We start from the raw sequence: 12,960 nt of genomic DNA, 5'->3' as shown, positions 1-12,960 counted from the left end.
GTTAGCAGCCTAAGGAAAAGGGTACAAGTCGTGGTCTGCCTCTGCGAAACCTTCTTCGACGTGCTGGTTTTTTAACGATGTTTTCCAAAAGGTTATTGTTAATAAACGTTAACTAACGTACTTTAGAAATGAAAGTACGCAAGGTACATGATGCTACCAGAATTCGGACCTTTAAAAGCAAAATAATTAAACTGTACACGATTTTAAAGTCACAAATGCAACTAGGCTATCGCTTCTTAAATGTATCATGTATACCCACAATTAAGAATTAATTATTTCACATTATTATGGCTTTAAACTCGAGGTTATCACACAGTTATTTACTGTTAATTACAAACTCAATAAAATATTATTTTTATCAAGGTGGCTGTGACGCAAATAATGTTGATTTGTTTATTTAAGAAGAGTAAACAGGAATTTATAAACATTTATACGATCACCAATACACATAAATACTGTAACAACATGTAAGTAAGTGAAAGAAGACGAGGCATTAATCGAATAGGAATTGTAACCGTGGGTAAATCTTCATCACAGTCGGCCCCACTGCTCGGCACAGGTCTCCTAAGGAGCGGGTTTAAGTCAAATCACTGAAGGAGAATAAAATCAAATGGTTTAGGTATTTACTATTAAATAACAATTTTACTTTAAAATGCATCTAAGGATATTTAGCAGCATTACAGCTCCTTGTGTAAAAGTTTGTCCAGAGAAATACTGCCTCCTTACCTATTTCTGCCGCCAAGCAGTAATGCGAGCATTACTGCGTTCCGGTTTTGAAGGGTAAGGGTGCTGGTGAAATTACAGGCACATGGGACTTGTCAACTAAAGTAAATTTTCTAACGAATGTACTAATTTGTTACACGATAGAATGTAATTTACCAGATCATATAAAATACCGAAAAAAGTAAATTGTAATACTAAACATTGAAATGTGTAATGATCTTCACTCAGTATTTGACTGCAAATAATAAAGCACCTTGGATTTTTTCGCAAAAATCATCTTTAATGCTTTTTTTGTGATATAAAGTGACGGGACGAACAAGTGGTGCGCCTGGTAGTATCCGTAACCAGCTGCAGTGCCACTGTACTCGTCACCCTGAGACATAAGTTGACAAGTCTCATGTGCCTGTAATTTCCCTAGCACCCTTACCCTTCAAAACTGGAACGCTGTAATAATAATAATAATTCTTTTTTCTGACCATATAATATCCATAGTATGTTAGTAAAAGAACTTATATCAAGGTTAACCTAATTAAATTTCAAATTGGGCTACGCCCTTAACTTGCATTATCAAATGTTTCAGGATAGGACAATCATGTCTTCCCGCTATAGCAATCTTTTTGCGGATGATATCCTGGAAGTTGTCCGTGTGAGTCACCGTAAACATATTCGATCCACTACACCAGGTTGGCAGTCCCATCAGCATTCTAAATGCATTACAATATTGCACGGGGCGTTAAAGGCTCGTTTCATATACATATACCATGCCGGACTGCTACGCAGAGGTCCCAGGTTCGATTCCCAGGCCGGGAGAAATAGTAGTACGGCCTACAATTATTTCTCTCGGAGTTTGGGTGTAATTTATGGTTGTCTATGTGTGTGTCCATGGCACCCGCGACACAGGGTTAACGCACACACTCAACATAGCCCCTAGTGCGGGGCTATGTTGAGTGTGTGCGTTATTTATTTATTTACCTAACCCACAGGCTGCTCGAGTAAAAGATTGACTTCGTAGGAGCATCGAGCAAAACTGTGGGCAAGCATATTACTCCGAACCGTCAACGTCCTGCGCTCCCTTTTAACATCCAAATAATCGTTTAGATCACTCGTTAAAATATGACCAAGACACTTTACTTTATCTGTGACCTTCAACGGAACTCTATTTAACATAATAGGGGAACATAATACGGTTGGATTTTACTCGCCTTAAACTGTTGTGTTTTAATCCATGTGCCATGACATACTCCTCACAAGTCTCAAGCATCTGCGTCAACGCACTGACTGACTGGCTAAGCAGCACCGTGTCATCAGCATAGCTTAAGTTATTTACACAAGGTACTTCCCTGGATAAACTCTCTCAAGGAGCTCAACTCTTACTAAATAGAAACAAAGAAAAGCTTTTTTTAACCTAAACAAAACGAGCAAAGTAGCTACATTTTCAAGAATTCTATTTCAATTAATCAGCCTAGTCCAGAGGGAAATCCAAACTTTCGAGATTGGGGTGTAATTTTCAACAGTAGGGCAATTACCTACCAGTGGGTACAGAAAGGGTGCGGTATTTCAGGTGTTAAAACTTACAATGGCAAATTAGTAAACTTTGTAAAAGAAGCGTGTAGTATTCATTTTATCGCCAAAGAAAGTAATTTACACATTTTACGTAAAACAGTTGTTTACATATTAAAATATTATTTTCGGATCCAGCTTTGAGTACTAGTAGAACTCCTGGTGAAAGAGTTCGTCTAGGGAAGTACTGCCACCTTGACTATGACGAAGCTGAAACCCAGGGTAAGGGTGCATGGGACTTGTGAACTTATGTGTCAGGGTGACGTGCACAGTGGCAGTGCCCTTCAGATCTTTGCGATTTAAAGCTCTGGACGGCACTGCAACTATTATGGGTAGGCTCGTATCGTCGCTTGATATAATAAAAAAAGAAAAAAAATGGCATTTTGTTTAGACAAAGCAATGTTTAAATCATAAAACAATTAGTAATACAAACCACCATATTCGGACAATAGCTACAAAAGTTATTTATTGATTTAGTCAAAAGAAACTTCACACACATCAATAAATTGTTTTGTGTGTTTTCCTTCACCGAAAAGCTCATGGTATATCACATAAAAAAAAATAATAATAACAAAAATTTCGATTAAATAATAATAATAACGCACACACCCAACATAGCCCCGCACTAGGGAAACCCTGTGTCGCGGGTGCCATGGACACACACATAGACAACCACAAATTACATCCAAACTCACGAGAGAAATAAATGTAGGTCATACAAATATTTCTCCCGGCCCGGGAATCGAACCTGGGACCTTTGTGTGGCAGTCCGGCATGGTAACCGTTCGGCCACTATCGCAATTCGCACGTAATTCCGAAAATCTCAGAGGTACAAGCCTGGATTCGAACCCATGATCCCCGATTTTTAATTTTTGCGTAGATATCATGGCGCTATATTAAAATAAAAAAGGACCCGAATTAGAATGATTTCCTGTAAAAGGAAATCGAAAGTAAAATAAAGGCTAATGTTTTTCACACGAAACAACATCGTGTAAAGATTACAATCTTTTGAGATAATGATTTAACTACATTTGTGGGCTAGTTGACCAACTCTATCATGTTTTAAATCCCACTAATTATTGAGCTTATAAAAGTAAGTAAATATATTATTGATTGCTGGCTCGATCTATAGTTCTATAGTTTCTTTTGATATTTCACAATAAAATAATTGAACTGAATATTGCAATTATTATAGCGACGTCTTTTGTCAGCCGCTGGTAGCCGTAAAGGTACCTTGCGGAGTGAAGAAAAACTTCCAATGATTTCTCACAGATGGCACTACGGCAAAAAGTCGTTAAAAACCAAAAACAAATATCTGCAATAAGCACATAGAAAGATTCGTAAGGTCCGCTGGTTCGTTCCGTGGCTCAGTTGGAAGAGTATCAGGTAAGATATGTTGAAGGGGGTTTAGATCGGTTTGGGATTATGATTGGAAGATACCGCATGTAAAACCTTTTTTATGTCCCACTAACAACATACAACGTGTCGTACAACGATCCGTTGTTTCGTATGTGCAGGAATTATAATAAGGTTAGCACTGAGGTAGATATATTCCACCAATCTTTAAAATAATTTATAGCGTTTTGCTTATTTTTTGTAGATTTTTAATTTATGGTTAGCTCAAACTTTTTTCATTTTATAAACGTGCATTTTCATTTTTAAATAGAATATTTAATTAAATTTAAAAAAAATCAAAAATGTTTTAACAAATTAATGAATCTGATATATGGCATAGAGTCTGTTGAATCTGTACTGGAATTAAGAGAGTCAAAAAATTGTGTAGTAGCAAACCAATATCTGAACCTTAATAAGAAGGCAGAATGTACTATCGAAGGAGATCTGAATCTAAGAGTCCAGCTGTGTATCAGAAGATTCCGTTACAGTGAAGTCCTAACACCAAGAAGTATCAATTGACACAATAAGTAACGGCGTTCTATATGTTGAGTGTATTTACTTAATTTGTGGAAGATTGGTTGGTACGTTCCAACCACGCGCTACCATTAATTTCCTCATGGTCGTCCGCATAACTTGTGTGTAAACAAAATTAATTAAATGGAGTCAAAGTTACCACGTGGAGGATCCAGATAAGGGACAGGAGTTGTTAGCTCAGGCAACTTAGTACTATTCATGCAGCTTAGGAATTTGTGGCCAACTTTCACTAGTTAAAGACGCATTACAAGAAGAAGATATTTTTACAACTATAAACCCGAAATCCAGTTTTATTGGATATTTTAAAAAGAAGTACTCGTGTGTACCGAGACTGTTAATGCAAGATCAACGATTTCCAGCAACCAATACTTATTTAATTTCAATCAAATATCCTATTTCATCGTGACTCGAAAGCATGATTCCTGGTGTAAAGCGGTCCTCGAATGGCGACCGTGGGGTGACAAACGTCGATGCGTTGCAAGGATGACACAGAGAAAGTGGCGTGGTTGAATTGGATACAGGTGGCACAGAACCTAGAGAAGTGGCAGAAATTGAAGGAGGCCTGTACCGATATGGTTGAGAACGGCTAGAAAGAAGAAGAAGATCCTATTTTAAAGAGTCAAATGGAGATTTTGCCTAATTTTTATGTTTACATCCAATTCAATTATCACATATATGAAAAGATATGTCAATTATTATGTATTAATCCAATTTTTATATCAACATCAGCGTCATAAACCTAATTCATTTAATTTAATTATCTGGGTGGTGTATTTATCAGGAAGATAATAATAAGTAATTTAGCTGTTGTTCACATATAATAAAATAAATTAAAATCCCCTTAAGTATTTGGATGGTGTTGTGCATATATAACAATTCTTTTTGTTGTTTTTAATAATATTGTTTTTCTTGGAAGGAAGAAACCCTTATGGATGCCATAGATGCTGCAAGTATACTCAGTGATTTATGGACTAAAACCTCCTCGCTATAAATTACTCTCCGCAGAGTCGAGGTCCGTACCCTTTTTTGTTTCTTTCCTTTTTGTTATAACTATAACATTCCGTACCGAACCTGAGATATTGAGTGCTAGTGTTATTTTTCTGTGTACAGGGCGGTGTAAAGTTTGGTACATGTGCGAGTAGTGGTACGATGGCCATCCATCCGAGATGCGGCATTTTTGCTTCTTATCCTTGGCGGCGAACTTGCTTTTCTATGAAAGATCCTGCGCCCGAGTGAGTCGCACACCCTGCACCATAGGTAAATCCAGCGCCATGTGCTAATGCAGAATCAAGGTAACAATCTGTTTACCAGGCAGTATAACCCTAGAAAGATAACCTACGTTGAAACGACGTATTCGATTTTGAAAAATCGGTATAATTCCTTCGTATTAAGCACCAGTGCACCCGCCCGTTCCTGCCAACTCAGTCGACCCACAGAGCTTGCAGAAGACACTGGTGTCGCTGTGTGTGTGAGACTCTACTTGTGTAAGTAAGTGACGTATGGTTATTTTTTGCGTTAGTTTTTGACTTTGGTGTTATTGTGTAGTCAATAGGCTTTCGTGATTTATGTGCGAATAAATATTATATATTTTTAATTACAAATTATAATTTTTTTACAGGCTATGTTATTACAACAAAATGACGTGATTAGGTTTTGTAAAAGATGCAGAGATATTCCGGTTACTACAAGCATTGAGTGACGGAGAGGTCGAATGGCCGGATAGTGAAAGAGATGATGATATTTTACAAGACAACGTACAAAGTGACATCGAAGACCTTCGCTATTTCCTAACCTAAGTTCGCTATTTCGCCGACCCCATCAAACAGTCCGCATGTTGGCCCAAGGCGCGTTGGGGTCTTCACACATTCCCCGAAGGTTGTGATTCTTCTTCGCCATGCAGATTCCATCACGATATTTTCCTTCGCCGAAACGCTAAATTTAAATTTCAAATAAAATTTTACACATAAATTCGGAAAAACTCAGAGGTGCGAGCCCGGATTTGAACCCACGGTCTCTGCTTGAGTGGCAGTAAGGTCAAACCATTAGGATACAACGGCTGCTTTTTTTTTCAGTCTCAATTGGTCTATTAGCGATAATAAATTACCTGAGTCAAACAGAAGGAAATGTGCCGTTTGTCTATCAAAAATTAAAACGATCACAAGTCAATGAAATGAAATGAAATGAAAGAATTTATTTCAGACTACATGTCCATATAATGTTAGTAGGAACTTAAATAACTATGTTAGTAGAATGCAAAATTTTCATTTTCGTTTACATGAATGGACATCCAATGTTTAAGGATTGGGCTGTCCATCCTCTCTGCTATCACTCTAAGAAGACTGTTGGTACTGCCCCTCACTCTGGCCAACAGAGAAGCCACTCTTTTCCGAATGATGGCCTGGAAACCGTCGATTCTAGCCTCCGTGAACATCCCAGAGGCACTACAGTATCGAGGCAACCCCAATTGGACTCGCAGGGCACTGTAGGCTTGTTTTGGTGTAATTGCTCCAATGTGCGACAAATGTAATAAACTCCATTTCCGCAAACCTCAAGTCAACACTTATCCTAAGAGCCTTAGAGGCCAATTAGTTTTTTAATTCTCCATTTTTAATATAAATTATACTACATAATGTTGATTTTCTAACATTCATAGTTATAATTATAAATCCCAAGAAGAGATTTCAATATTTTTTGGTTCTATAACGTAAGGAATACCTATTTTTGTTATATATCGAGTTTTGTTTAATAATCTTCCCTCTTTTCTTTTTAACCGACTTCAAAAAAGGAGGAGGTTCTCAATTCGACTGTATGTTCTTTTCTTTTTTTTTTTGTATGTATGTTACGCGATAACTACGGTATTTGTGAACCGATTTTCATGATTCCTTTTTTGTTGGAAAGGGGGTACTTCCATAGTGGTCCCATTTTATTTTGAAGAAAATCATCTCGAAGGGTGGATTCACGCATGAAGATTCATTTTTATAAATAGCGGCTAACTTTAATTTAGGAGCAATTACTTTAATGGTTGATTTTGCTATTTCTCCAATTCAAGGCGTTTTTCCCTCAATATACTTTGAGTAGTGTCGTAGTGAACCTATTTTTATTACCTCCAGCGTCAAGTCCTGTATATTGGCGAACTAGGGGATATTTCAATAAAACTTAGCAAATAGACGTAGGTAGTACTTTTGAGGTCGGTTTTTTTAGTACTCTGTACTGAGATTATTATAAATAGCGTCTAAACTTTATTATAAGGACCAATTATTTTAATGGTTTATTTTGCTATTCTCCAATTCAAGGCGTTTTTCGCTCTCAATATACTTTGAGTAGTGAGAACCGATTTTTATTATCTCCTGTGTCAAGTTCCGTATAGTGGCGAACAAGGAGATGAATCCGGGTTTGCGCACTTTCCGGTAACCGACTTCAATAAAACTTGGTAATTCTACGTATACTTTTGAGGTCCTTTTTTTTAGTACTCTGTACTGAGATTATTATACATAGGCAGAATGACTCTAATAATACATTATCACAGACAAAAAATTTACACAATCAAAATTACGTGTACTTAAACTTTCACACGTTGAATCGACGTATAGTTATCTTTAACTTACTATAAAATATGGTTATCTTTCTAGGGTTAATCAGGGTAGATGCTCGTTCCTGCACTGCATCGAATGTTCGGACACCGAAAGAAGTTTTCAATAAAGGCTTCGCATAAAGCCCACTTAACCCTTTTTCCGATTGACTTCATAATTTGAGAGTAAATGTTTGTGATCTTTCGCTAAATTAGTGAAGGCAAAGTTAGCTCATTGCATATCCGTGAAGTTATTATAGGTATATACTCGGCAGGGACGGCGAGGGCTAAGAGCCCGAGAGGAGCCTAAGTAGGCAAAGTGCGTGCACCGGTGACGGTTATTAGAGATCCCGAAACCTCCTAACATGCACGGAAGAAGGCCACAAGGGTTAAGATCTAAGAATTCCACATAATCTGGCGTCCACTGGGTTTCTTAGAATAGTCATAAAAAAAAAATTAACACTAAAAAGTCGTTAAGAGTAAATGTCGCACATTGACGGAAATGTCAAATTAAATCGCAAAACAGCTTCAAACCCAATTCAATGGTATATTTAATAATTCTCGGTCGTAGTTTAGCCACACACGTTTTGCTAAAAGTGCTCAAGTGACGAAGCATAAAATAAATAAGCTGCATTCAACAGTCCCGTTCAAAATAAACGTAATTTCCATAGACTTACAAATAAATGGACGACGGGTCTAATACAAAAACCACGAAAAAAATGTCCCAAGTCAACCTATTCGAAATTTAAATTGTAATGTCATCGCAGTATCGCGCTGTCAGTAGAATGAAAACTAAAGCGGAGTGTCGCGCTCTGTATACGATTTTAGCGCCTTACAAGTGCGGACACTTTTTAGCGCGGACCCGACGTCCATATAATTGTAAGTCAATGGTAATTTCAGTCAAATATTAATTTACAAAGAGCAACCCCTAGAGATTCTTGATCATTCTTCTCAAGGGAATCTGCCTTACGAATTAGCAGTAGAGTTTAATCAATAATACAATTTCAAGTGTAATTTGCTTATCTATGAAATAAATATTATTTGCGTTTATCTCCTAACTTCCTGTAGGATAACTCGCTTGTGCAGAAGACCGTCCACCTTATCAGAGGAGCCTTGAAAATTTTATATATAACACATATCACTGACGATTATCCTTAATTTCCATTAGCATGGCGAGTCTAAGGTTGTTGCTCTTATTGTCACTAGTGGCATTTATAAATGCCAAACTAGGCAGACAATCAGAAAGTGCTATAGATGAATTAGAAAGGTATATACAAGAAAAGAAAGCTGAGATAAATCAAAGGTACAGGCTGCATTATCACGTCTCTGCTCCCGTGGGATGGATCAATGACCCGAATGGATTTTCCGTTTACAAAGGCGAGTACCACCTTTTCTACCAATTTTATCCTTATGACACCGTGTGGGGTCCGATGCACTGGGGACACGTGGTTAGCCCCGATCTAGTCAATTGGCAATGGCTGCGAACTGCGTTGCTTCCTGAAGAAGAATATTGTTTCTCGGGCAGTGCTGTTGTCGATAACGACACATTGGTTCTCATGTATACTGCCCATATAGAGGATGAGGATGAGGAGGGGTTTGACCAAACTCAATACCTGGCTTTTAGTGATGACGGTGAGAGGTTTACAAAGTATGAAGGAAATCCAGTGATACCTAGACCAGAAAATGGTTCACCACATTTCAGAGATCCTAAAACATGGAAACACGGAGACTACTGGTACACCGTTATTGGTGCTAGAACTATAGATGACAGAGGCACAGTTCTTCTTTACAGGTCCCCTGATTTATTTGATTGGGAATTCTTGACGGACTTAGGAGAATCTGATGGAACAATGGGATTTATGTGGGAGTGCCCAGATTTCTTTGAACTGGCCGGAAAATATGTACTTTTGTTATCGCCTGAAGGCGTGGAACCGCCACCCGGTGGTTTATATAGATCTCACATAACTGGATACATTATAGGAAGCTTCAATTATACTACCTATGAGTTTATACCTGAGGTGGAATTCCAAGAACTTGACTATGGTCATGATTTCTACGCTGCGCAGACGACAGACAGGGATGGTAAAAGGTATGTTGTCGGTTGGTTTAATATGTGGGGAGTAGATCATCCCGAAAATGTTGATGGATGGGCTGGAGCGTTGACCCTGATAAGAGAATTGCAGCTGTATGGAAATCGTCTCTTAATGAAACCCGTTGATGATCAAGTGACCTTAAGACAAGGTTCTATAAACGTCACTTTGCAAACAAACTATGGAGTTTCTTTTGATGCTACTGGAGAAATGATCGTTGAAGGCGACCTGGACCAGGATATAGTGTTGGAATTGACTGGGAACGCTGGTGGTCAACAAGTTTGGTTGCGTTGGAATTCAGTAACCAAGATTGTATCCGTTGACAGAGGAAACGGTGACGTTAGACAGGTTGATTGGACTCCTATAGGGAGTACGTCCTGGAGGATATTCCTTGATGCCAGTACTTTAGAGCTATTTTGTGGGGAAGGAGAAGTGGTGTTCAGCAGCCGTGTGTACCCTGACGGTGGATGGTTGGTCTTTAATAGGAGTGTCCAGCCTTTGCAAGTGACAGCTTTTTTACTGAGCAGAAGCATTCCAGTTTAATTTTAAACGAAAATTTTTTTTTTGATAATAATATAAACTGTTTGTTGTTGTTTTACGCTGTAACTTTCATATAATAAAGAATATACTTTTATAAAAATCTGTAAACTTATTTGGCTTGCAAGGAAGTGCGACAAATAATAATCTCAGTACAGAGTAGGTACCAGAAAAACCGATTTCAAAAGTCATTTATCCCCTAGTTTGCCACCCTAAGCCTCGAAACACGAAATCTACGAGCTCGCATGACGCATCGTGAATCGTTCCGCATCGCGCATTCCTGCGATGTGAATCTTCTTTGTGTTTTTTCGTATACTTTCTTATCAATAACAGCAGTGCAACACTCTTTTTACGATCCATATCGCTACCTATTTTAAAAAATGCGTTCAGTACGGTTGACGTTCGTAGAAGGAATAATTACCCGAACCGTGGCAGTGAGATGCCTTGCCGCAGTAATTCGCGTCGCAGTTATTCTGCGCTGCGAATTCGCAGTTTTGTGTTTCGACCCTTAGAGGTGGAATATTTTCTTCAAATTTAAATGGGACCACTAGTGAGGTGCACTCTTTTCGATAAAAAACAAAAAAATGCACAGTTGAATTGAAAATCTCCTCCTTCTTTTGAAGTCAGTTAAAAAACGATTATTATTACTTTTAACAATTACCACTGCCTTTTCTATCTTTTTTTATGACACCTAGAGACGGGGTAAACAAGTCGTGCGGTGATAAGTGACGCGCCTTCAAAACCGGGAGGCAGCAATGCTCATATGACTGCTTGGCTAACTGCCTCCGTGACCGAACGGTTACCACTTATTTCCCTCGTGAGTTTGGCTGTAATTTGTGGTTGTCTATGTGTGTGTCCATGGCACCCGCGACACAGGGTTTCTAAAGGTACTAAAAACTACGATATAGTGATTATAATTACAATTTGAAAGTGAGATAATTGAGATAAACAGCCTCCGTGGCCTAACGGTTACCATGCTGGTCGCCACGCAAAGGTTCCGGGTTCTATTCCTGGGTCGGGCGAAATATTTATTATAGCTTACGCTAACTTCTCTCGTGAGTTTAGGTGTAATTTGTGGTTGTCTATGTGTGTGTCCATGGCATCCGCGATACACGGTTTCTCTACGAATTAGGGGACCACCAAGTGTGTGCGTCAAGACAAATCACAGAAAATAAATATCTAGATTGTCCACATCTGAATATCGGAGATTCAAGAAAAAAATTACCAATTGACTGGTTGCCGTAAAAACTACAATCTATTTTATACATACAATTACAAATATATAAATAAAAAAATTGAAATTATATAAATATATAGTGACATAACAGGAACATGGGACTTGTTAACGTATGTCTCAGGGTGACGGGCGCAGTGGCAGTGTCCCTTAGATCTTTGCGATTTAAAGCTCTGAGTGGCGCTGCAACTGTTATGGCCAGGCGTGTCGCTTACCATCAGGCGCACGACTCGTCCCTTCACTTAATATTATAAAAAAAATCGATAAGCTTTTGAAATCTATTACATATAAGAGCAATCATTCTTTACGAGTATAACATCACAGGCTTGTTGGGTGTAAGCGCTAATCATTTGTTTATAATAAACTATTTAAGTTTATTTATAAACTTAAATACATGACTGCACACGTGGCAAGAGTCGATAGGCATGACAACACACGTGACCTGTATGAATGGTCCCTTATCTAGCCTAGACCATTCAACAAATAAATCCGTTTTTTTGCAATTTAGTGCGTATTAATTAAATTTTTATTGAATTGATATTTTTTTTGTTATAATTTTTATTGAATTGATATGATGTTATAATAACAAACTAGTGGAGTCATTTCACAAAAAAAAAATTGAATATCAATTCAATAAAAATTTAATTAATACAGTGAATAGCGACATCTCTCGCCAGGACTGGTAGCTGTAAAGGTACTAACTGGGTGATAAATCTGTCAAAGATTTCTCATAGATGGCGCTACGACTAAAAAGTCGTTGAAAGACCAAGTACAAAGACACGACGCAAGCACATAGAAAAATTCGTGAGGTCCGTTGGTTCGTTCCGTGGCTTAGTTGGTATAGCGTTTGGCACGGTATACAAGAAGACGTCGGTTCGAATCCGACCGGATCGAAGGAATTTTTTCATAGTGCATATGTTTATAATAATTGTAATTTTTTTTAAATAAAAATACCGATCTCAAAAGTCCGTGAAATTACATCTATTTGCCAAGTTTTACTGAAATCGGTTACCGGAAAGTGCTTAGAAGAGGAACTCTTTTCTTCGAATTTATATGGGACCAATACTGAGGTACCCTCTGTCCAATAAAAAACAATCTTCAAAATTGATTCACAAATCGGAGTAATCGCGCAACATTCATATAAAAAGTACAGTCGAATTAAGAACATCTATCTTTTTTTGGAGTCGGTTTAAAAAGACCAAATATAAATACAAAATGCTTTATTTCTCTGAAAAAGGTTTACAAAATGCAGATTTGTTACATTTCATGTTAAATATGAAGCACCTTAGTGAGAGCTGGAGTCTGTACTAGGTTGGGGA

General features: G+C 37.9%; 1 protein-coding gene across 1 annotated transcript; it reads left to right on the top strand.

Moving 5' to 3' along the window:
• Positions 1–8,949: 8,949 nt before the first annotated feature.
• On the top strand, positions 8,950–10,466 carry LOC113239978 (sucrose-6-phosphate hydrolase-like). Its single transcript, XM_026477167.1, has one exon. The coding sequence runs from the start codon at positions 8,950–8,952 to the stop codon at positions 10,411–10,413; it is 1,464 nt and encodes a 487-aa protein (XP_026332952.1). The 3' UTR covers positions 10,414–10,466.
• The last annotated feature ends 2,494 nt before the right edge of the window (positions 10,467–12,960 follow it).

Source organism: Hyposmocoma kahamanoa, unplaced genomic scaffold (genome assembly GCF_003589595.1).
Source record: "Hyposmocoma kahamanoa isolate Upper Pololo Valley unplaced genomic scaffold, ASM358959v1 119, whole genome shotgun sequence".
Lineage (NCBI taxonomy): Eukaryota > Metazoa > Arthropoda > Insecta > Lepidoptera > Cosmopterigidae > Hyposmocoma > Hyposmocoma kahamanoa.
The sequence above is the reverse complement of the archived record's forward strand: the minus strand, read 5'-3'. Positions and strand labels throughout refer to the sequence as shown.

Coding starts and splice junctions, on each gene's coding strand:
- LOC113239978 (XM_026477167.1), top strand. CDS start 8,950: ATGGCGAGTCTAAGGTTGTTGCTCTTATTGTCACTAGTGGCATTTATA.